Here is a 25,780-nt window from a genome sequence, read left to right as displayed (position 1 = left end):
CAGAAAAAAAAAAAAAGGTATGGTGCCAAAAGGATAACTGTGTCTACCAGGGCTTCTGATAACATAGCTATGTCTATTAGGGATGTGATATCTTTTTCCAGTCTCCTAACTGACGTAGACCTGAAACTATGATGGCAAACTTTTAAGTGGCCATAGGGGATGAGATGCATGAAGAGATTTAAGCAACTTGCCTGGATGGAAGGGTGGATGGGCAAATGTAGTGGTTGCCAAACTGACCAATGACTACCGGGTACTTACTGGTGGCCCATGGACAAGTGGCTGGATACACTGCGCTTGCTCTTCCTCTTTGTTTGCAGCTCTTCAATCTTAGCAGAGGGCAGTAGTGTTGCCAACTCCACAAGTTAAAAAAAAAAATCATGAGTTAGATCCCCCCCATCACAAGATTGGCCCCCAAATCCTGATATTTTTAAAGATAAAGTTGTATTGTCTGGTCTGTCATTTGATTTTTGAACATCCCCCCCTGCCCGTTTGTTAATTTCAAAAGAACATCAGAGGCTGGGATTGGAGGATCACTTTAGGGACTGAACATACTTACCAAGAAAGCTTCTGTTTCATGTAACATGAAATCTTTGCCACACTCTTTCCTCTCTGGAGGATGCCCATTACAGTCTGAATTTCTATCCTTGGAAAATCACCTGGAGAAGGAGAATATTGCAGAGAAGCTCATGCCATTCAGCTGGTTGTCTACTTTATTCAGCCAGCACTAGACTACACCAGGTCTGGCTTCTACACCTCAAGGACAAATACGGGCTACCAGATTTAGAAAGTACATCCGCATTAAGCATTAATATAGCATTGTTTTCTGCAGAAGCCAGACCCATGGTTGGTGTAAATCAGCATAGCTTCACTGAAGTCAGTAGAGCTACACTGATTTATTCCAGTTGAGGATCTGACCCAAGGCATGTAGTTGTAGGAAGAAATTTGCCCCTGGGTAGAGCAGCCTGTGCTCCACTCCAGTCCCTCTGAAGTCCTAGCTCCAGAATTGCTGTGGAACTAAAATGATGTGCTGGTCTCGTGGGTGAATTTTGTCCCTGGGGGGTATCCATTCCACTCAGGTGTGTTGCTGAGGGCCGATTGCTCGTTCTCCCGCCGGCTCAGCAGTGCTGGGTCTCCAGTATAACTGGAGGAGTGCGTCTTTGACGTCTGTTATGTATCTTTTACTAACCATTGGCTGAGTCCCCAGCCAAGAGGCAGCACAAGACACTTGCAGGGCTCGTTTGCTTTCTTTTTCCCTAAAGACCCATTTTTATAGAGCGCTAGATGCCTGGGTATCTATAGGACTAAAAGCCTGATCTGCAGCTGAATTATCTAACAATCAAAATGGCTGGGTTTTTTTTGTTTTTGGGTTTTTTTTCTTTGCATTGATCTGATCTTCCTAGTCAAGAGGTCACAGACTGGCAGAGTGGTTTTAATGAGCTATGTCCTGTGAATTTCACAGTCACGGCAAGTCTAAAAAGGGAAACTCGCAGTGGTGACATTTTCATTTTGTTCCTCTTTCCTGGAGAGTTGGTCCCACACGTTGCATGTGGCAGTTTGCAGCTGGTGAAAGGGAAAGAATTAACTCATTCCCCACACTGGCTTTTTAAAATACAATATTTACTAAGCTGGGGAAAGGGGAGGGTGCTGCTCATCTGAAAAAGGGAATAGTTTGCTTTAGCATGTGCCTGAGATATTATATTACAACAAATATATTATAGCAGCTGCCTCGAAGAATTAATTTGGTGTCTGTATTAGAAAGCTACAAACACAATGACGATAACGAACAGATAAGAATTCCAAAATGCTTTCTTTCTAACCCAGGCTCACATCTGCAAGTTAAGTATATGAAGGACTACTGTCTACCCACTTTGCACCAACAAAAATAAGAGAGAAAGTACATCACAGATGACACCTAAACCTTTCCATTTCCAAACCCCTTTATAAAAGCACAGCTTGACTCTGTATTTTTTTTAGGTTATGAAAAATGCTTAGCTAGTGCCTTTAGATTTGCGTGACCAAAAGTAGCAGGGAGCTCAAGATCAGCATTTGCATGGTAGTATTTCTTAAACCTTTTAATGCTCTCAAATGTGGAGTGGAGCTGATGTTCCATTCAATATCAAGTAGCAGTGATTAGAGCAGGTAGAAAATTGGAATTTCTGCCCTTGGGAAATTCCAGTGTTTCAAATATTCACCCTCTTACTGGTGACAGGGAAATTTTAGCTGGGGGTATTCACAGAATCATAGAAGATGAGGGTTGGAAGGGACCTCAGGAGATCATCTAGTTCAACTCCCTGCTCAAAGCAGAACCAACCCCAACTATTTGGAAAAGGCAGGTATAATTGATGACTAGATCCTCGGTTGGTTATATCAGTGTCACTCCATTGGCTCTAGAAGAATGATGCCAGTTTACAGTAGCTGAGGATCTTGACTGTATTCCCCAGCCAAATCCAGAGAGGTGAGAAGTTCCCTTTTATAGACCATAAGCTCTTCAGGGCAGGGACCAGGCCTTCCTATAGGTCTGTAGCACATTTTAAGTGCTTCTGTGGTGTGGCTTATTACTTCCAATAGGTGGTAGCAGGAAGAGGAACATCCCATGGGCTAGCCTGCAGCTGCGGTAGGAAATGGTCATAGGACCAGAGATTATCCACCCGACAGGTGGGAACAGACTCCAAGCTATATGGAAGGAGCTTCAGGAATGATAGCTAACTCCACAGAGCATGAGGGCTAGGAACCAGTTACATATCTACTGTGGATGTCCTGACCCTGAGGAAATCACTTGCAGGTGATTTCTACCTCCTTTGTGATACCCAGTTGGATTACTAGTTCTATTTGTGGTTCCTTGACCTTTCTGAAATAATATTCAGGCTGGAAAGGGTTGATACCCCGGCTGTAAAGTAAGGGGGCAGAAGGATGGCTTGAGCTGTGAAAATTACTGTCCATGGTGCTGAAAAAAAAGATTAATTTTGCATTGATCAGAAGTTGGTATCCCAGCCTATTTCAGAATCTTGAGTTGAAGCCAACTTTCTCCCAGCAGGCCTGGTTCTTAATCATGTGCTCCCTTATCACATGACACTCCTGCTCCAAGAGGTAAACCAGTCAGAGGTGAGGCTCAGCCCAGATGTCCTTAAAGAGCCAGCTTACAGCATGGGACAGTGTCCCGTTATGCTAGGTGCTGTACAAACACATAATAAGAGACAGATACTTCCCCAAAGAACTTACAATCTACAGGCCCAATTCATGAAAGCTTAAAGCTAAACATACACACAAATATTCTCCCGAATCAGAGCCTAAGTAGACAAGGTAGCCAACAGAAAGGAAGGGGAGGAGAGAGGAAGTGACTTACCCAAGGTCACGGGCAGAGGCAGGAATAGAACTCAGCCCTCCCAATTCACAGGCGGCTGGCCTAGTCGACAAGCCAAACCCTGCTATTGCATGCACTCAGACGTACCACCCTGTGCTCAGCTAGCTATTCAGTCATACAACCACATCGAATTCGTCATTATTATGAATGTTTATTATTTATACTGCGGTAGCACCTGAAAGCCTGAGCCCCAAAGGCATAACAAAGAGACAGTCCCTGCCCCAAAGAGCTTACAATCTCAGTGTAAGATGGCAGACCAGAGGTTGGTAAAGCAGACAGGCTGGAAAAGCACAGAGTAACAAAGACAATTGTGACTCAATAAGATTAAATATTGTGAAATTAAATATGCCAAAATACAATAAAATGCAACTTCTCTCTGCTACTGTATCACACAGCATTTGGGGAGTTGCTCCAGTCTGAATCATGATCTCTGAGTTCCCACTTCCTTTCCTTGCTAATCATTGTTTTAACTGTGTGGCCTGTCTGGTGATGAAAAGATGTCCCATTCTGGGAAGAAGCGAACCAAATGGGCTTCTGTTTGCTTCCTTCCAGCAGGAAAAGAGTCTCCCTGTCTGCACCTAGCATCTGTCTCTCCTCTTTCTATTCCGGGAGGAACAGAAACAGCTGAGCTCAGATGCTGTGAGTGAGGGAGGCAGATGGGACGTGAACGCAGTAGCAATCATATTGCTTACTTTTTTGGCATAAAAATGATGGACAAATGATGAAGAACAGTGAGAGATGAACATAGGGAGGGGCTATTGTTATTTAATATTTGTCGCTTTAATATTCGTCATATTTGTTTCTATCCTTGTGATTTTCCCTGTTGTTCCATTGCAATTATTACCTCCATATTTAGTCTTATTTTGCCATCCTGATAGACGTTAAGTAGTACTTTACTCAATGAGCAGTCCCTGTGAACTGATATCCCATGATGCATTTCTCTTGGCTTGGGACAATGAAAACAACTGATCAGTTTTGCTCCCCAGTCATTTCCATGCTTCGGTTCTCATGCATTCGTGCCGTGCTGCAATGCTTGGGTTGCAAGTGCAGCCTGGTTAAAGTATCTGGTTTCAAACGGTCTCCACTGGAGTGAGAACATAAATCTGTGCAATGTTTCTGAGGCGCTGAAACAGTTTAAGTATGCAAAATCTAAATCAACGTGGCAACTTGTGGACTAAGACAATATTCAACGTGAGCACATTTTTGAATTAGTTGGGACCAGAACCCAAAATGCCTTAGACCACAAGTACAATAAATTTAGTGGTTTCTTAGTCTAGTCCCTAATGGCTATGGCTGAGATCCTTAAATGTATTCAGGGTCCTACTTCCAAAGAGCTCTGTGTAAGCTCAAAAGCTTGTCTCGCTCACCAACAGCAGTTGATCCAATAAAAGATATCGCTGTACCCACCTTGTCTTGCTGAAATCAATGGAAGTTAGGAATCTAAATATCTTTGAGGATCTGGGCCTATTTGTGCATGCTATTAAAACAACACAGAATTTGAGCTGGTTAATATTCTCCTGAGAAGAAACTGCTGGAGGTGCTCCAGGTCATGAATGAGGCTCACTGGCAGAGCCACCTGGGGACCACAAGGCTGGAACATCAGAAGGTGTGGCAAGTCAATAATGAGGAGCATTGGCACAGGTATTACAGGTGGAAGGGGAGCAGGACTAAAGCAGCAGAGGGTGCAACAGGACAGGATTGAGGAGCCCTGGTAGACCTGTGTGTGGACTCAAGACTGGAAAACCAGGGCACATTGCAGCTCAGGATTGAGGTGAAGGGACAGACCTGGGTATCCTGACAGATGACATAAAAATAAACCCTACAATTATTGGAAAGGAACAGGAATGTGTTTTTAAGAGGAAGGTGCTCCTTAGTCAATATAGGGTTGAATCTTGGCCGTAGGTGACATCAATGTCAAAATTCCCATTGAGTTCCTTAGGACCAGGATTTCTCCCATCAGCTCAGATTCTGCCCTCCGTCACACCGGGTGAATCAGGATGAACATCACTGGAATTGCACTGGGACCAGTGTGACTGGAAAAAGAACCAGGCCATTCAAGTTCTGGTGTGGGTTTCACAGACGGGAGGAGCTTTGTGGCTATTTCAATCCAAAGGGGGGGAGCCAAAGAATGGAGCAGTTTAGGTTTGGATTTGCCTTCCATTACACTTCTTCCTTTTCCAAGTTACATGAGATTCAGCTACATCCAACAGATACTCGGCTAGTAATTGTGGTACCTCTTGCTCCGGCTCCCCTCCTGCCATTGGTTTGAATGCACTGTGTGCAGCTTCATTCAAGAGACACTGAACATCTCTCTTGGCAAATGGAAACTGGTTTCTGTGGCTCAGACGAGGCTGTTCCCTCCCCGCTATTTCTCGGTGTGTTTGCGTAGCGCTAATTTAAAGGCTCAGCTTTCTGCTGCTGAGCATTGCAGCTGCTCCCTAATTGCTGTCAGAAACGCTAACGTGGCTGTACATCAGATGTGTCTGCTGAGCTCGTCCTGTCAGCTCAGGGGTAGTTAGGCTGATGAGCGACCTGGGCATCAGCAAATGACAATCTCATGGGTGCCTTTATGTACAGAGATGTCATGGAAATTTCCTTTTGCCAATATCCAAAGGTGGGTTGCCATTCAAACAGCAAGTGAATAAAACAGCATCATTCTACAAGCCTTACTCCTCACACGAATAGGGCCTCATTCTTATCTCAGTTGCACCAGTGTAAATCTAGAGTAACTTCGGTGGACTTGCTTCAGATTTATACTGGTGTTAATGAGATCAGGATTTGGTCCATAGTTGTTACTCATGAGAGTAGTCCTAGTGGGCCAAATTCTGCACTCAGTTATACCGGTGTATATTAATTTTGAGTAACCATATTGTCACCATCATAATCTAATCTAATCTAGCTAGGAACTGAAATAGCCCTTGTCTGTGTAATATTTGAGAACCTTTCCTTACATCAATGTAATTCCATTGACTTCAAAGGAGTTCTTCCAGAATTGTACTCATGTAAGAGAGAGCAGAATATGATCCATTGACATCACTGAGATTGTATTTAGATTGAACTCTTTGGGACAGGGACTGTCTCTCACTATATATTTGTACAGCGCCTAGCACAACAGGGTCCTGGTATCATTTGAGACCTCTAGGTGCTGCTGTAATTCACACAATGAATGATAATAATAATTCTAATTTGAGCAAGAATTGTAGGCTCAAGCCTTGATTGTAGAAGACGACGCATTATCAACACCCTCTTGTTAGACTACAGCCACCTTTGTGTATATTTTGTCATGTACAAAAAGATGTGCAAATAAAACCATCCTGTTCCATATGCCAACTCATCCTGTGCTATTTAGTGGTCAAGTTCTGCTCTGTTACATCAGTGCAAATCTGGAGTGATTCACTAGGCTTCACTGGAGCCACTCCAGATTTACCTTGGCATTAACTAGAGCAGAACGCGGCCTTGACTTTACATAACAAAATATCAATGGCCGATTCTCTAGCTTACACCAGTCGAACTGTACTGGAGTTATTCCTGATTTTGTCATCATGAGTGAGATCAGATTTAGGGCCTCTATATTTGTCATCCCTTTGCTGGCCTTGAAAAGGGAACCGCTGCCACTTTTATAAATGGATTGAAAGCTCGTCTAGTTTCTCTGTAACTTAATTAAGTATCCTCTCCATCATCTGACAAGCTGCTGCTTACTACAGTCTGGCAACAATCCCCCCTCCCATGAATTGTAGCAGATATGGCTGGCAATGCAGGAGGCTTATCATGGAATATTAATTACTTGAGAATAAATAGCATTCTCCCTTATCTCAGCTTCATGATTCAGTGTTTCTGAAGAAAATAAATACATAATAATAAATGAGAGATAAGAGCAAGGGGGTAGATCTCGGTCTAAAAATGAATGACAGTTTTTGCAATGGCTGGAAGCTGAAGCTAGGCAAATTCAAATTAGAAATAAGGTGCAAATTTTAACAGGGTGTGTGGTTAACCACTGCAACAAACTACCAAGGAAAGTGGGGGATTCTCAAACTCTTGAAATCTTCAAATCAAAATTGGATGCTTGTCTAGAAGATATGCTGTAATAGTCAAATTCACGTTACTGGGCTCAGTAAGGGGGTAACTGGATGAAGTTATCTGGACTGTATTATAAAGGAGGACAGATGAGATAAGCTACCAGTCTCTTCTGGCCTTACAATTGATGAGTCTATGAAAGGGTAACAGATGGGAAGTAATGGCCAGGTCTACTTCTTTCTGAATATATTTTAGCACCAGTGGCATTAGACAAAAATAGAAGGGTTAAAAAATCCTGCGCTGGGGAAAAAACAATCAATTCAGCATTTAAAAGTGACTTTGCTTGAGAAAAACAAGAGACTCCTCCCACCCCAAACCAAACCAAGCAGAACAAGGAAGACATAATAGTAAGCAATTCTCTCTTTGTATCTCCTTGCATAGCTCATTAATTCCCCAGCATTAGAAAGGGGTTTCCTGAATATCCTGCCACAGTGAGAAAAATGCAGGCAGACTAAAATAATGAAGCAAAAGTGCATGCTAAAAATGCCTTTGTCAGATCCAAAACTATCGTTAACGATCACACAATGGAAACAAACAACCAACATTAAATTTGTTGAGAATGGTGGGTGTGTGCTGGCATGGGCTGTGTTGGTGAGGTCTGGGCTGTGTGCATGAATGGGTATTGTGTATTGGGGTGGGAACTGATATGTGCCATGTGGGGTATTTAGTTGCATAGATTTCCGTGTTGGAATAGATGTGGTTGTGTATGCCTTGTGTTTGTGTGTAACTACTAGGGTGTGTGTGTGCATTGGTGTGTGCATAGGGTTCATGTAAGTAGTGTATATGGCTTTTTTTGAGTAACGGGGGGTAAATGCTATGTGTTTGTGAGGGGCATTCAGGATGGGTGTGTTTCTGTGGGTGGATTCAGTTGTGTAATTTTGTTTGTGTGTCGGCATATTTATATTGCAGTATTGTGGATATTTTTGAGTGTGTTTGCAGGGTGTGTGCAAATAGGAATGTATGATAGGATGGTGTGTTTGCAGGGTAGATGTGTGTGTTGTTATGTGTTATGCAGATATTTCTGAGTGCGGCGTAGATTTGTGTGTAGTACGTGATGCACGTATGTGCTGATGGGTCTGGCTTTGAAAGACAGAAATAAATACGTATTTAAAAGCTCATCACAACAAAGCTTGGCTCCATTATTCTTTATTTCCATGATTTATTAACTAGTCTAATTCTTTTTTTTGGAAGAGGCAGGGAAATTGGTGACGTGTAGAAATTGTGCTTTTGGGGAGGAGGGCCTCACTTATCTTCCTAATCTTTTAAAATGCTCAAGAAACCAAAATCTCTCGCTGGGATGAATTACAAGGAGAGAAGGGAACACAAGTATGGAGGGCCAGGGGCTCCTTTAAAGCCCTTTGGAAGGGAGATGTTTTACCCTATGTTATGAAAGAATTTAGTTCACTGTATGCCTCTCTCTTTGCTGGGTGAAATCAATCAATGCACATCCAGCATTTGGATCCCGCCCTGCAACCTTTCCTTGTGTGATCCCTGGGAGTAGATCCAAGGAAATCAATGGCACCTCTCATGAGTAAGGGCTGTGACATCAGCCCCTTTAGTTATTCTTGATAGGAGATTGCCAGTTATCACATGGACTACTGTGTATGGGAAGGGAATGTTTCCTAAGAGGCCCGTCGTGGTTGAGAATCACAGGAGCCTGTCACAGCAGAAACGGTGCGGCTCTACTGCACCAGTCATGGGAACATAGGGTAGAATTTCTTGCCTAGAATTGGGGGCAAAGGATGTGGGCTGAAGAGTCTTTGCCCCTGTGGAGGGAGGGCAACGGAGGAGAGGGGGTGTCACAGAGGCTTCTTCAGCCTCTAAGATAGAGTAATTTTAACAGAAGACCTCCACAACTCAGTGAGGAGGTTCCTTCATCTCCTTTAAGTGGAGATCCATCATGCACGGCCAAGAGATGTTGGATGGGCACTGGGAAGGGGATTTGCCTCTAAATATCTTAATTCCTGCATTTTAAATGAAGCTGCGGATAATATGCTAATTTTTCACCTCTATAACCCTGGATTCCAATGTGCACTAAAGGCAAAAATAAAATCAGCTCCTCCACCTACAAAGCCAAGCTGATTTGGCATAATTATTATTCCCATGCAGAAGTCTCTTCTTTGGAGATTGCCAGGATGGGAACAACAAGGGGATGCTAAAGAGTGGGGGTGAAACTGACTGGCAGAGTGGGGTGTGGGGACCCCAGCACTGGAATAGCACAGTCCTGCAGATCAGAACTGAGGAGCAGCTGGAAGTGCTGCAGTGCTGGGGAAAGGAGACAGACAGAGCTCTGCACGTGTGTGTACAGGGGAGAGGACACAAGTGGGATATGAACTGAGGGAGATCATTAAATATTTTGGATCCAATTTTAAAACACGCCTATGTTGATGCACTTTAGATGCTGCCCCAAAAGGCACATACACCCCAGAAATGCTTGTGCCCCCCCCCAAATCTTTGCACTATTTGCCAAGCAGATAATTATTCATGGACTTACCAAGTTACCCACACTGGAGGAGCAACTACCCAGGTTTTGCACGCAAATTACTCAAATTAACAAGTGCATTTATGTCTGCAGTGGGGTTGTAGCCGCCTTGGTCCCAGAAGAAGAGCGCTGCCTAAGCCCGAAAGCTTGTCTCGCTCACCAACAGAAGTTGGTCCAATAAAAGACACGACCTCACCCTCCTTATCACTCTAAAGTTGATTTCTTTCCATTGTGCTCAAGTGTGAAACTTTGGCCTGCTTTAGATAGTGTGGCAAGGTGGGCCTGTTTTGCCCCCATGGGTCTGCGCTCCTTACGGCTATGCCAGTGGTGCGGCTGGGTGGGAGCGGGTGGGGGGGGGGGGAGGGCCCGGTCCCGCCCTCTACCCCGGGCCCCGACCCAGGGATCCTGCAAGGAGTAGCCTCAAACAGCTTAGTCCAAGGGGCTACTACCTTCCCTGGGTCGCTCTTCTGTAGCACCCCCGGCTTGGGGCTCTCCTTCAGGCTCTCCTCCGGTCTCCACACCTTCAGCAGCAGCAGCAGCAGCAGCAGCAGCAGCTCAGCTCCTCTACTGACTCCACACCTTGTAGCAGCTCTACTCAACTCCCTCTCAGCTGCCCCCATCTGCCTGACTGGGAGGCTTTTAACTGCTGGGACAAGTTCCTTGATTGGCCCCAGCTGGCCTGATTGGCCTAATTGCCTAATTGCCCTGGAGTGGCCGCAGCTGGATCACCCAGGGAACAAAGATTTGCTAAGCCTGGGGCTGATATATATGCCTTCCAGCACCCTCCTATAGCCGTCAGGGCTGGCCCCGTCACAATAGGTTTATTATAAATCTGTTGGCTCAATAGTGCTTATGTATCTCACCATCTTAACAGAACATACTAAAAGTACACGGAAAACCACAGAATGGTCTTTTTCCCTGCAATCTATGAAGTTCCCTAATAGCAGAGATCACATGGCTGAGGCTGGGGCACCCCAAGCACCCCATTCAGGCAGGTACTTAAGCGTGTGCTTAATTTGAAACCCATGAGCAGTACCATTCAAATCAACAGCTAAGGATCTTGCTGAATAGAGGGGAAATTAAAGTGCTTGTGCCATCATGCTTGCCAAAAGGCCAATGCATTTTGATGCAGATTTATAACACCGCTGGACACAATGCTACACTGAAGCAGCCTCAGGTCTTGTCTACACTACTGATGCCACCAGGGCACAGCTATGGTGCCAGACCTATGCTGCTGTAGTGCCATGGTGTAGACACTTCTACACTGCCAGATGGAGTTTTCCCATTGCTGTAGGAGCCCATCTCTCCAGGTGGCAGTAGCTAGGTTGATGGAAGGATTGTTCTGTCACCCTAGCTGAATCTGTACCGGGGGTTAGTCTGGGATAGCTATAGCCGTCAGAGCTGTGAATTTTTCACGTAGCTTCGTCAATCTACATTTTAAGTGTAGGCCAGGCCTTAGTGGTTGAGGATGTGGAGTGCTTGATTTTAGGAAGAAGCCTAGCAATGTACAATGCACAACTGGCAGGTCTGACATTATTTTCAAAAGCAGTTTTCTGGGAAGGGAATGTCCGGGCACTGAGCAGCTGATCTCATTTCCTGGCCTGCTGGAAGTTGGCTAATTTATCTCAGGAGTGTATAGAACAGCAACAGCCTTGAGCTGAGACCCCCTTAAGATCAAACCCCAGTGAAATGTTTGCGGCTCCCCATCCCTATAATCACATGGGAAGCCCCAGCTTCCCAAGCCTTGAATGCTGAATTAAACTGGACAGGTCAACTCGTCATGCAGAGCTTAACTGCTCCTCTCCAAAGTTCTGAAATTACCTCTGTCCTGCACAGATCAGCTCTGGTTTCACTTTCTATTATTCTCCCTGACATCAGGAGTGCACTTGAGTCATGGACTGAAGGCTCCTGGAAAACAATTTTCACAGATAATTATTTCTTAGACATAGGCAGTTTTCCCCTGTCCCCTTCTGGTTTTGGTTGTTTTTTCTGTCCAGCTGTCCTGCTTATTGGAAATGTAGCCCAATCCTACGCACATAGTAATCATGGCCAAGAACTCCCAGGGGCTTCAGTCGGCCCCTTAACTGTGGGAAAACTGATCTCCAAGGCAAAGCATTCCCAATATACTGGGAGATGTAACTGGTAGGTCAATGGTGAGCCCACTCAGATGTTATTGAAGTGTCCTTCGTGAACTCCCTGGGATGGTATTGCTTGTGAGTGCTGGGTCTCTGGCCCTGATTTTCCCTGATGGATCTTTCCCTTTCCCTGATAGGGCTCTTTCTATGAAGGAAATTGGCATCAGTGTAAATACCTGGAAGTAGTTAAACCTAATATGGACACATTGAACTTGTGATAAACAATGCAGCTTACTGGGGTAAATCACACTCATGTGAGCCCCATTCTGAACCACTGCAGTCTGTCTACATTAAGGGCGATATTCAAATCCCACTGAAGTCAATGGGAGTTTTGCCATCCATTTTGGTGGAGCCAGCATTTCAACTCAGTTTTTAATTTCAATTGTTTTTAATGGAAGTGAGGAGTTTAAATACCTTGGAGGATCTGGGTCCATGTGTTTACACTAGCCTAACTGCATGGCTGTACTTATGTGAAAGCCAGTTTCCGTTGACTAAAGAAACTGTTAGGAAAAACAGCATCAAAACATTTGTTAAAAAAAAAAGAAAAAAAGCAGAGAACTTTTCATACAGTGAAGCAGGAAAACAAAGTCACCTTTGGCACCTCTCAGCCCCTAACTGGATCCACTTGATGTTCAGCTTTCTGGTTATTGTCACAGAGATTCTGTAAAACAATTTTGTGTGAGTGTTTAATTTCTGAAGCATGATGAACCAAATTCAGAGCTGTTGTAAATGGATGCAATCCCAGTAATTTCAGTTACATGGAACCTGCTTATGCCAGGGCCGGATTTCGCTCAGTGATTACATATAAAGCCAGAATCGATGCCAGGTGAGCATAGAAATACAGAGTAAGGCTATGCCTACGTAGCCCCGCAGTTCTAACTCCAGAGGTGTGAATTGCGGCGTTCACTAGCATGCTGTGCTCTCTCTCTCCTGTGAGGATGCTGCAGGTGCAAACTAAAACGTATCTAGTGTGTGTTAATGTCACCATCTTTCAACAGGACTAAGTTAATGTGAACAAGGTACTTTTTAGTCTGTGCCCACAGCATCCACAGAGGGGTATGACAGCACATCATGCTAGTACACATTGCAATTCACACCCCCTTAGTCCAGACTGGATCTGTGTAGACAAACTGAGTTCCCTCCTCCCACCTCCACTGCCCACAACAGTAACCTGTGGTCAAATTCTATTCCGTTACAGTGCTGTGAAACTGGAATAAGTCCACTGAAATCGATAAGAGAAAATAATACGTCTTAACTGGTAGCAGTAGTATGCTTTTATCCTCTAAGTGGACCAGACATGAAAGAAGGAAATGGCAATCATTGGCATGGATCAAAAGTGGGGATTGAACCTGGCAGATGCAGGCCCAAAAACCAAGATCTAAACATCCTATGACGACAAGCTATGCAGAGAGCAGCACAGATGTCCAAAACAATTACACCAGAGATGGCCCTTTACCAGTTTGGGAGGAGAGCCTGACCAGTAGGATGCATATGATAAAGAGGCCACAGCACAAAACGCCTGGTTTATCTCAGAAAAGAGACCCATCATCCTGTTTTTAGATGTTCCAGCTGTCAGAAATGAATCGTGATGGATACAGTTCTGGAGGAAAACTCTAAACACCATATGCAGTTACTAGGAAGGAAAGAGACACTTAGCTGGATACAGGAGGGGATTTTTCTCTCCTCTCTTTTAATTTAGCAGTAACAATGTCTACAGTGCATTGACTTGTAAATTAAGCGAAGATATGAAACTACATTCTTCTTACTGAGATGGGAGTTTTTTAGGTTGTTTTATGTTTTCTCTTTTTATATACCCCCTGAAAAGGAAAATTTTGACCAATCAAGGAATCTCTCTGGGGGAACTTCAACAATAACAACACTTCTTATCTAGCACATCTTTTCCATAGACCTCAAAATGCTTTGCAAAAGTGGATGAAGTATCATTAGCCTGGTTTTACAGATGGGAGAAACTGAGGCATAGGGCTACGGAGTGACTTGTCCAAGGTCACCCAAAGGTGAGTATCAGAGCTGGGACTAGAATCCATGTCTCCTGACTATGAGGCTAGTGCCCTAGCCACCAGACCTCAGTAGGAGCATGTATATTGTCTATTGTCCAGCACAGATCCATGTGTTATACAGACACATCTGCCTTCACCTCTCCTGCTGTTCCGTTGGCTCCATTCAGTCCAGCCACCTCCCTTTCTTCCTCTTCCGCTGTCTCGGCTTCCCCGCCCCCGCTCCGGAGGGTGGCGCAGGAGAGATGGCTGAGCAGACGGCCCTCTTTGAAAGATTCAGCAAGCTCCTTGGCACAGCAGGTTGGGGTGTTGGTTTCGTAGGTGCAGTGGAAGCTGTTGTAGTCGACTTCATAAAAGTCTTTCTCGAGGGTGAGGACGGGAGTGAAGCGGTATCCCCATAGCACCTCCTTGTCCATGTAGGAGCTCCGGGCCTGGCAAGTCATCCCTGCGTCAGGAGAGGAGACAAAGGCATGTTAAATGCAAAGCCATGCTGCGTGCCCACGCTATCCTGCTCTCATTTACAAGTGCGTCGGTGGATTTCCATCCTGCTGGCTCTGGGACACAGAAAAGGTCTTCTCTGAACAGGCCTCACAAGCGGCTCTAGCACAAAAAGCTGGGTATTGAAACACAGGGAAACGAATGGCCCCATCGCAGCTTCTTTAGACAGCTGGGATGTTTACAGTCCTGAACATGGGGCTTGTGGGGGATGAGGTTTGATGGCACTAAGTGGTAGACCAGAGTAGTTCAGGCATGGACTTACGGAGATTCCCACCACCCCTCGTTGCTCTGCTGACGCAGGTCAGTCTTGACCTTCTGACTAGTCCAGTGCTGGGATCACACCATCCCTGCTGCACACCTCATCCCTGACCTGCAGTACCCCGTGCTATTCCAGCCCTGAACCACCCCCCTCGCCCTCAGCTCAGTCAAAGCATGTCAGACCTAGCCTGTATAGCACCCCATCAATCTAACTTTGGTTCCCCCGACTGCTCTGTCGTAGCCCCTCAGTTCAGACCTCTACACCCCCTGCAATTCCAGTTCTCCCTGCTCAAACTCAGCTCACCTGCAGCAACACCTGCTATGCCACTCTACTACAGCACCCACATGTGCTAGACACTGGGTGCCCAGAGCTAGCAACAGGAGCCTGAACCAAAGCCCACTGAAGGCAACGGGGGTTTCCATTAAACGAGACTGAAATTTGTCAAGCTTGTTCTCAGGCCCAGGATGAGTGCTTGTTCTGTGTATTCACTGACTGTGGGAAAATCGAAAGAAAACCCTTTCAAGGGCAAAAATTCAGTCTTGGGACAAGTGAGGGCAGCCCCACCTTGAAATCACCCGCCCATTGCAAGGCTGAATTCTGTCTCAAATATTTGCCTTTTGTTTGCTTTACGTGGGTTACGCTTCTGGAAGTCATTCCAGGGAGGTAGGGAAAGTTTGACCTCCCGATGCTCTCGCTGGCATGTGAGAGAGAGGCCTGCCTGGAATAAGATCATTCAATTCAATTCTAATTGTCACAGCCCAAACTACCGTACCAGAAGACGAAGGCTATGACAGGGGGAAAATGTTAGTGCCAGGGGCATTTATGATTCAGGGAGAAATATACCATATGTTCTCTAGCAGCTGGGCACCACAAAGGACAAGCAAGTTGGGTTAGGAAATGTCTCCATCCTGTCGAGCTCAGGTGCAGGAAGACATAAGGTACCTCTTCTCCCAGAACCGAGAACAGCCTTGGCTCTCATTATCGCCTTTCACAGCCTCTAGGGTCCTTCTCTTTTGGAGGCGGCTGTGGAATTCAGATTAACATGGCTGAGCTGTGCCTGTCCATCAGGACCCCGTCCGTGCAGTTTTATTTGTGTGTATTCCCCGTTGGGTTTCTTTCCCTTCATCCATGGAGTGGTTTCAACCCCTGGGCTGGAGTGCAGCCAAAGAGGAGCATGTTCACTGGGTGGAATATACGCTGTGTCCCTGAGGCCGCTAGAGAGGTACCCACAACCACAGGGGTTAGCAGGGAGGGAGAAAGATGTGTAGCTCCAGGTAGATGCTATAGGCAGACTCGGTTTGCTCTGCTCACACAGGCATTTCCAGGGTGCCCGTCTCAGGGGATGCCTCATGCCCCAGTCTACCTCCAGATGGAGAGAGCACCACTATGGCAGGTGTTAGTGACGTGGGTACCAGACAGCAGCAGTAATGCTCAGTAACTTCCATTTGGGCATCTCAAAGGGCTGTGCAAACATTAGCTACTCCCAACCTCCCCCCGGAGGCATTATCATCTGTGGAAATTGAGGCACGGAGAAGCAGCGTGAACTTCCCACGCAGCATGTCAATGGCAGAGCCAGGAAACGAAACTATGTCCCTCGGTTTCCAGATCTGTACTTGAAACACTAGACCATTATGGCACCAACTACCCAAATTTCTGATTGCAACAGAGCCTGACTTTTCTGTACAAACTCATAGGGCCTAATTCAACGCTGGTGTAATTCTGCTGAATTCAGTCAGGTTAAAGCTTTGTTACATCAGGGACAAATTTTTTTTTTTTTTTTTTTTTTAAAGCCTGGAACAAGAGAGAGAGAGAGAGAGATTGATCATAAATGGTCTCTGTGGCTGGCAATACCTAGCAGTGGGCAAACCTTAGAAGATCAGTGCAGAGGGTGGGTTCAGATGAGCACCCTGTGGATACAGCTATGACAATGATGCCTGTATTTTCTGCACACTGCACCTTTACATTTGAAATGTAACATAGGAACTAATATGGTCCCAATTATCATAGTATCTGAGCACTTCCCAGTCTCTAATGCATTTGTTTTCACAACCCTCTTTGGAGGGAGGAAAGTGCTCTGTTATTATTATACAAGTGGGGAACTGAGGCACAGAGAGGCTGACTGACTTGCCCAAGGTCACACAGGAAATTTGTGGTGGAGCAAAGAGCTGGGTCTCTCTAGCACTAGCCACTGCAAAAGCCTTCCTTTGTAGTAACTGTGCCTGTCTGCAGAAGCAGACCTTTTGTTCTCACAGCTGCTGCATCTTGTCAGATAGCATGCACACACGTGTGCACCTCTACCCCTTCGCCTGGAGATTCACACACACAGCTCTCTCCTGGAGACTTTACTTTTGTTCTTTCTTGTTCTCTTCCCTCTTCCTTAACTTAAAACAAAAGGCAGCCAGGCCAGGAGAACATGGCTGTTATTTGTGCTTGGGGAAAGAAACATAACACTTTGAGCTGCAAAACAGGGCTGGAAATTTCTCAAACAGGCTTTTCAAGGAGATTTCCGGTATTACTTGCTTCTAAGCAGGAACAACAAGTACGGTATTAGTCACAGCATTCTGGCACTTCTGCTTCCTGGACTGGCAGGAACTAGGAAGTGCAGAGGCTGCTGTGAAAAATAAAATAAGGGAGGAGGAAAGTGATCCCAACTGTTCGGAGCTTCGAGGAGAGAGCCTGTTTGAGATCTGGACAATCCTTGCTTTATACAAAATAGTCTGCAGATCTCTAGTAAGGAGCTTCTTATGGGCAGGCCAGAGAGTGCCCAGACATCAGGGATAGACACAGTTTGACATTCATTCTCTTATGCCAAGTTTGCATACAGCAGCAGAAGACTCATGTAGCTCTCAGGTCCTGTCATGCTGCTGAGTACCCACATGCTTTCCCTCAAGAGATGTGGGTCACTCCCTAGACCTGACCCATCAGAAGAACATAAGAACGGTCAGACTGGGTCAGAGCAATGGTCCATCTAGCTCGGTATCCTGTCTTCTGACAGTGGCCAAAGCCAGGTGCTTCAGAGGAAATGAATTGAACAGGTGATCATCAAGTGATCCATCCCAGATAACATTGGCTTCTCCCTCCCTGCCCTATCCCTTGATGAGAGGATTTGTTGCAAGCCATTTTAAAACCCGGTGTTACACATTTGGGATGTCAGGGCCGGCTCCAAGATGCCTTTCACGTATCTAGCACCGCATGTTGGATTTCAATGGGAGTGAGGCACCTAAGTACCCTTGAGGATCTGGGCCGTCGAGTGCTGAACAACAGGCTGTGAGTGCGTGTGTTCGGGAGTTGGGGGGGGACAGAAGAAATTTGGATCTAAAATGAGCAGTGCTCCCCGCCCGACATAACTAGAATCCACTAAGGTTCTAGATGCTTCTGCCAAGGTGCTTCGTGCTCCAGCTGCCCGGCAATGGCAGTGGGGAAAAAAGGGCATTGTGTCTCTCTCAGGATTAGGCCCTACAAGTGGATGAGCCATCTCCCAGCATGGCTTTATGCTCTGTGTCCTGTCATAAAATCCCAGAGCTCTTCGACTCAGACATTTAGGGCTGGAAGGGACCTCGAGAGGTCATCTAGTCCAGCCCTCTGCACTGAGCTTGGACCAACTGAGCCTACACCATCCCTGGCAGGTGTTTGCCCAACCTGTTCTTAAAACCCTCCAGTGATGAGGATTCCACAGCCTTCCTTGGAAGCCAATTTCCAGGGCTTAACTCCCCTTACAGTCAGAAAGATTTTACTAATATCTAACCTAAGTTTCCCCCACTGCAGATTAAAAGCCCATTACCTCTTGTCCTGCCTTCAGTGGACATAGGGAGGACAACGATCAACTGCTCTCCATAACAGCCCTCACTTTATCTGAAGGCCCATTATCAGGTCCCCCCTCTCTCAATGTTCTTTTCTCAGGACTAAACACGCCTAGTTCTTTCCTCATAAATCAGGTTTTCTAAGCCTTTTATCATTTTTTGTTGCTGTCCTGTGGACTCTAATTAGTCCACATCTTCCTTAAAGTGGGACACCCAGGACCGGGCCCTGTACTCCATCTGAGGCCTCACCAGTGCTGAGTAAAGTGGGACAATTACTTTCTGTGTCTTACATATGACACTCCTCTAGTAGACCCCAGAATGATGTTAGTCATTTTGGCAACTGAATTACATTGTCAACTCATATTCAATGTGTGATCCACTATAACCCCCGGATCCTTTTCAGCAGTACTATCACCCAGCCAGTTATTCCCCATTTTGTTGCGGTGCATTTCATTTTTCATTTCTAAGTGAAGAACTTTGCACTTCCCTTTACTGAATTTCGTCTTGTTGATTTCAGACCAATTCTCCAATTTGTCAAGGTTGTTTTAAATTCTAATCCTGTCTTCCAAAGTGCTTGAAACCCTTCCCACTTTGGTGTCATCTGCAAATTTTCTAAGCGTACTCTCCACTCCATTATCCAAGTCATTAATGAAAATATTGACTAGTACCAGATGCAGGACCGACTTCTGCGGGACACCATTTGATATATCTTCCCAGTTTGACAGTGAATCACTGATAACTACTCTTTGAGTAGTTCAACCAGTTGTGCACCCACCTTCTAGTAATTTCATCCAGACCACATTTCCCAGTTTACGTATGATCAGATCAGAAGGGAGTGCCCCTCCCATCATCAGAGATAGTCAGCCTCAGACATGTAAAAGGAACTCCTGCCTTGCAATCAATGTCTTGGAATAGTTCTTTTACCTGAGGGAATACCTTACCTTGATTCTGAGCTTCACAGACACAATCACATTTATCTCCTGCTGTAAGTATTCAATTAAGATGAACAATGGAAAGCTTTCATCGACCAAGGACTACATACTGCCGGCTTCCTGCAGTGGCTGCTTTTTGTAACCCCAGGGTACACAGAGCCAGCACAATAAGACAACTTGTAATCACTGCATAATCCCGTTCAGATATTCCTTTTTTGCACATGTGCATCAGAGTTTAATTGAGTGGGGACCAACTGCCTGGCAACCTCTACACCACACAGCAAACAACAGCATTGTCCCAGCTGTAAGTTCCCTTAAGTGCCTGTTCTGCAGGCTGCCCCGCTGCTCTCCAGCCTGGCTAATTAATGTGTCTGTAATGGCCCTGGCTAATTATTGCCTCTAACTGAAAGAAGATGACAATGGAGGTGTTGAAAATAATAAGCCTTATTTTCATTAAGAGAACTGGGCGCAGCTGCTTTCCACTTTCATATAATGTATCCTTGGCCGTGTGCATGCTGAACAGTCGGATGGGCTGTGGGTTATTAATAGAAATCAGCAGTTTCACTTCCTGGGCCTTGTCTGTAATAAAGACCTGAACCTGTACTGACATAGTTATCCACAATGCACTGTGTTCACCTTAGACAAGGACCACAGCAGTTTTGCCATTGCTGTACATCACCACCAGAGTATCACGGCCTCCTAAATAGATATGCCACAGCATCCGACACGGTTGCTAGAAGCACTGGCTTTTTGGAGATTTCAAAAGGCCTGTTAAGAACGCAGTGAAGTTGCGGGAAGTGTCTAACTTCAAGAATTCCTTGGGGAAAAATCCCATAAAACCATTAGTGCTGACATCATTGCCTACCCCTTTTCTCAAAAGAGAGGGTAATTTTTCTCCCTTTTTTGTTTTGTTTTTGTGCATTTTATGACCCAGAAATTTCATTTAAATGAGAAAACTTTAATGGAAAAAAACCAAGTATTCTGACATAAAATGCATGAAAGATTCAAAATGTGGGAACCATTTTCATCTGGAATAAGTTTCAGAAAAAGATACTTTCTAATTTTATTTATTTTTCTGGAACATAGGACCATATTTTCCATGGAAATGGTTCCCACATGGTCTTATTTTAAAATGAAAAAAAAGAGTATGCTCATTTTTTATCTGCAAAATCGGTGGATTTTAGAAAATTTGAAATGAAATGGAAAACCTCAACGTTCACGCTTTTCAGATGTTAGCTTTGCATCTTTCACCTCTCTACCATCACCAGCTTGAGTTTCAGTGCAAATAAAATCGAAACTAAGCTGGAATCAAAATAAATTTTGCATAAAACTGGGCCCAGATGTATCACCTTTACAAAGCCTGTTCTCTGTCTCAAGGTGATAGCAAAACTGGAACCCAGAAGAGTATTTTGCAGTTTCAAGTGCTGTAATAAAACTTTCACAAAGTTTTAAATGTTAAGTTCACTGTACACTGAAGTGATGTTTTAGTCTATTGGGCTAGAATCCTACTTAGGGGATTGAGAATGTTTCTACTTAGAGCAGCCATAGATGCTTTGTTTTATAAACTGCTAGATCTCTGGTTTCCAATAAATGAATGAAGACAGGTTTCTTTCATTACATTCAAAAGCAAGCAAAGTCATGGAGGAGCAATTGGTGTGTAAAATAGGGGCCAGGGAACTGTACCAAGAAAACACTTCCTTCTCATCAAAATCAGTTGGAATCAAGCCGCTTACACTGTTTCAAAGCTGGGAAAATGTTAATATGCAAAGAAGAAAGGGAATCTTGATGGCCCCCTCAGTAAGGAGTCTGTTATTTTCCCACTATGTACTCAATGGGAGATGCAGACTTCAGAACCTTTCACTGATTGCAATGTCACTGATTATGCAGCTAAAATAGAAGCCTCTGGCTCTGTTACATTGATAAGAAAAGAAAAATTCTGAAGGAGATTGCTCATGAGTTACAGGCTTTTGTATAATCATTAGGTCACAGTTCAAATCCAGCGCCAGTCAGCAATAGCCAAGTTGCTGCTGTCTCACACGTTAGGTCAGCTACACCTTAGTTGATAGCCTTTGTCCAGCTGTTGGAGGACATAGCTGCCTGTATCAAGCATACCATGGCAGCTAGCAACCTTGGCAATTTCATTAGCGTGGACAAGAACTGAATAGATCATGGAGAATGAGTGAGCACCCTCATTTAAGAGGTTTAATTTGAAGCACATCAACAGGATTGTGGTTCGGAAAGCTTTCACTACTGCTACCTGGGCTGGACCTGCTCAGTGGATAGAAACATCCAGCCTCTGGGGCTGTCAAGCCAACATTTTTCACCAACATAAAATTAACTTTATTTAAATGCCATAGAGCTGTTATCTGCTGTCCCATGGATGCTAATTCTACATTTGCCATACTTGATGGGCTCTTTTTACAAAGAAGACACAGGCATTACTGGTAATTCGCCTCCTCCCCCAACTGAATGAATTTCCCTGCTCTGTCCATTCCTTTCCTTTCCTGTGCAGCAAATTAATGACAGGGTCTTTTTCCATATATGAAGGGTGAAATTCACACCTGTTCAGAGGGCTAAGTACAAGGCCAGTTAGCCACTCAAATCCTCAGAGGTGAATTTCACCTACAATGGAAATGGACAAAACATGGAGAGAGAAGATGGTGTGGAAATGGACACTGACAACCAGCTAGGGTTGCAGGGAATAGTTATCAATATTTAAAATCCCATTACTTTAATTAAGCAACACATGTCCTTAAATTAGCATCCAATATGCCGAAGCATCTCTTGAATGGCTGTAGAAAATGTTAGGCCATTTACACTAATTAGTCCAAGGAACACCTGGCCTCTGACAAAGCCAATATTGTTCCTCTCACTTCAAAAGGAATATTAGAAAGTGGGATCATGGTCCCCCAATTATTTCTGTGCATCTTCTTTGGAGGAGGGCATGTTAATACTAGATTCACTTTGATTTTCATGCTGGAGGGGTAGACTGAAATTTTAATTTTTCAGAATGCTCTCCAGGCATGGGAATGCTCCTGGGTGCTGGAAATTCACAAGAGATAAGGGTCTAATGTAGGCAATGAAATGGAACATACAAAAAGTTTGCAGATAAAGCAAACTTGGCAAACTAAACAAGTTAGAGAGAGAGAGAGAGAGAGAGAGAGAGAGACCATACTCACTTCTTTATATTATGACCCCAATTTATTAAATTACTGATCCTCTAATCTATCATCTAATCTATCGTTTCTTGCCTTGTTATGTTTCAGGAAGCTGCGGCACAAGGTTGACATGTTTCCTCTAAGATCAGATCCTTAGATTTGTCAGATAATAAACTGAAATTTCAATTGCACTGAAATGTGTTGCTCTGTGTGGCTGATGGCCGGCTTCCCTCAGTGGGTCTCACACCTTCCTGCTTGTAGTGGGCCAGGAAGTTGCCCGTCACCCCAGGCCCACCCGCTCCTCTGGGTCCCAGCCCAGGGGCCCTATGAGAAGCAGCTATGGGCTGCTGGTACTGCTTTCCAGACAGCACACTCTTCCCCTGGGCTAATTTCCCCCTCCTTCAGTCCTTCTGGCTTCTTGAGCCGGTACCTTCCTCCTCACTGCTCCACCACAGCGCTCTGCTCTCCAATCTGTTCCTCTGCACAGCTCCGTACTCAGCTCATCAGCAGCACAGCACAGCACAGCACAGCACTCCTACTTCCTCCAGCTCATGCCCTGTGTGTTTGGGGCGGAGCCCTTTATGGAGCACCTGGCTGATCCTTAATCAGCCTCAGCTGCTCCTAATTGCCCCCAGTGGCTCTGAGTTAGTCAGCAGGGAACAAAGCCCGGAGCATTCTGGGGCTCACATATCTCCCATCCAGCACTCTTCTACCGCCTTCTGCCTTCACCATATCACATCTGTTAGACAGCAAGGATGGGCCAGAGGTTAGGTGGGAGACCCGCTTTAATCCCCTACTCTGTCACAGACTTGTGGACCTAGTAAATCATGTAGTCCCAGCTTGTCACAATTTATTTAGGTACCTTACTCCCATTGAAATCAATGGAAGTTAGGTGCCTAAATACCTTTGAGGATCTGGGCCTTAGCCTCTCAGTTCCCCATGTGCAAAAGGGGGATCATGATGCTATCCTACCTCCCAGTGGCATTGTGCATATTTTAAAGATGGGGAGGTGCTCCGATACTATGGCTAAGGAGCCATGTTAAGCATCTCAAATAGTTCTGCAAGACCACTCTTTTCAGGGAAAGTGACCGGTAGTCTAGTTCACTACTTCATTCCCACACCCGGAAGCCAGGTATATCAAAGACATTTACAAATACGAATCAGTTTCCATCACAATGCCCCATTTGTGAGATGAAGGTACTATAATGCCCTTCTCACTGATGCAAATCTTTAAGAATTAAAATGATCCTGTTGATAAGCAAAAACCAACTGACCGAACAAAAAGCTAGTGCTAATTTTACCACTTTTTGCATGCAAAGTTTGATTAATTTCAGGACATGGGACTGAAATGCAAATCCCTCAGATTTCAATATTTTTGAGTTTCACTGTGATTATTTCCCCTAGCCCTACCTTTGCAGCAGGGGAATATCAGCCTATCCTTTTTAAAGATGGATGAAGTGAGGTGCAGAGAGGGTGTGATTTGCCCAAGGTCACACAGTGACAGCGTGAGGAATAGTAGCCAGGACTCCTGACTCACAGCCAACTGCTCTAACCACTAGACTATCTCTCTTCCAACAGTGTCTAAGTATAGTTCTGTGTGTTAGTACTGTCGTGGGTCACTGGATTAATGTCAGCTCTATTATCTCCAACTGATTATTTAATGTAAGGGGGGAAAAGTCAAAGAAAACCGGTGAAAACCCGGGCTGAAATAAGAGAACATGATGCCTCCCTGAATGCCCAGTTATCACCTAGCTTCGCATTCAGGCAACAGAAGTGGTTGGTGCAGAATGAGGTTTGCAGGGTAGCTACAGCTCTTGGTAATTCAATCTTTGGTTAATTGTCAGTGAAGGAGGTGAGGAGGGTAACGGATGGGAGGGAAGCAAGTCTCATCCAGAAAGACTTATAAGCAGCGCAGACTGCTTCATCATAGGAAATGAATGATGGCTTAAGGGAAAAAAGCTGGGCTCTCTAATGTTCTCTAATTGAATCAGCCAAGTCGTTCATCTCACAACCCAGATGAATCTGAGTGCGTGTGGGGGATTAGCTTTCTATTGCTTTTTAGACTCTGACTGCATTGCTTCATACTTCCTCTTTTCTGTGCAATGAAGAGGTCAGTGGCACACTGGGCCACTGGTGTTGGATTTTTGTTGCCATGGAGTGGGGGGACAGAGAGAAAGAAAGAAAGAACACTGAAAGCAAAACTGCATGGACTTTACAAACAGATTCCTTAAAGGCCAGGGAGAATCATCTCTGTGCCCAATTCATGAAGCTGGCACTGTAACGGAGTCTGCAGCTTTTAAGATGTCCACAAAACAGTACTGAATGCTTGTCACCTGTAGTGATTTTGCACCTGCTGTAGCCATTTCACTCAGGGAATAATCAACACAGGCCTGCCCAGGAACTGAGCTTTCCTCTGGTGTTTTTAATGCTTTGGAGCCAGTAGTGCCAGGAGACACATACTAATATGTTGTTTCTACAGGATGCTACTTTAGGTAGGACTAATGCTACGGCGGGGGGGCGTATCTGATGGAAATGGGGCAGGGATGAAAATTGGAAGGTGAGCGGGAATTAGTGATTATTTTTTTCCCCCTATAGCTGACTGAAACTTTTGGAAATTGCAATAAACATTTCCCCTCCCCCCCATGTTAATGAAAAAACATTCATTATTTTTTACCACTTCTAGTTATGCGCATAAAACCTCTAGCCATTTATATGGCATAGTGGTCAGGCATGATGGGGCAGGCTGTCAAAGGTATTTAGGATCTTAAAGACACAGCTGGGCATCTACTGGGATTTTCAAATCATTTAAGAAAGATAGGTGCCCAAGTCTCATTAACTTTTAATGGTAGTTAGGTGCATAACCTGCTTTGGGGTTTTTGAAAACCTGACTAGGCGCCAATGGGCATCTTTAGGCAACTAAATATCTTTGAAAATCTGTTCTGAGGTGCTTTGAAAAAAAGACTGCCCAAGTATTACCTTCTTCTTCACCAGGTCGGTGTGTATTCAGATCAGTTGGTGACTGCAGTGATCAGAAGAAGAGCTCTGTGCAGCTGGAAAGCTTGTATC

The 25,780-nt window shown here is 44.9% G+C and overlaps 1 protein-coding gene across 1 annotated transcript in view; it reads right to left on the bottom strand.

The window, feature by feature from the left end:
- Positions 1–257: 257 nt before the first annotated feature.
- KCNJ5 (potassium inwardly rectifying channel subfamily J member 5) overlaps positions 258–25,780 on the bottom strand; it is a 38,627-nt gene continuing 13,104 nt past the window's right edge. Inside the window, exons 3-7 of the mRNA XM_067562580.1 lie at positions 14,208–14,512; positions 12,645–12,713; positions 11,739–11,825; positions 557–656; positions 258–353 (exon numbers count right to left, since the gene is read on the bottom strand). Coding sequence (XP_067418681.1) covers positions 12,657–12,713; positions 14,208–14,512 — 362 coding nt within the window. The 3' untranslated portion in view covers positions 258–353; positions 557–656; positions 11,739–11,825; positions 12,645–12,656. The remainder of the gene's footprint in view (positions 354–556; positions 657–11,738; positions 11,826–12,644; positions 12,714–14,207; positions 14,513–25,780) is intronic.

The sequence above is a fragment of the Emydura macquarii genome, unplaced genomic scaffold (assembly GCF_026122565.2).
Source record: "Emydura macquarii macquarii isolate MOO-44397 ecotype Brisbane River unplaced genomic scaffold, CSIRO-AGI_Emac_v2 contig_312, whole genome shotgun sequence".
In the NCBI taxonomy this organism is placed as follows: Eukaryota; Metazoa; Chordata; order Testudines; family Chelidae; genus Emydura; species Emydura macquarii.
Note: the sequence above shows the minus strand (reverse complement) of the source record. Positions and strands in the feature narration are given on the sequence as shown.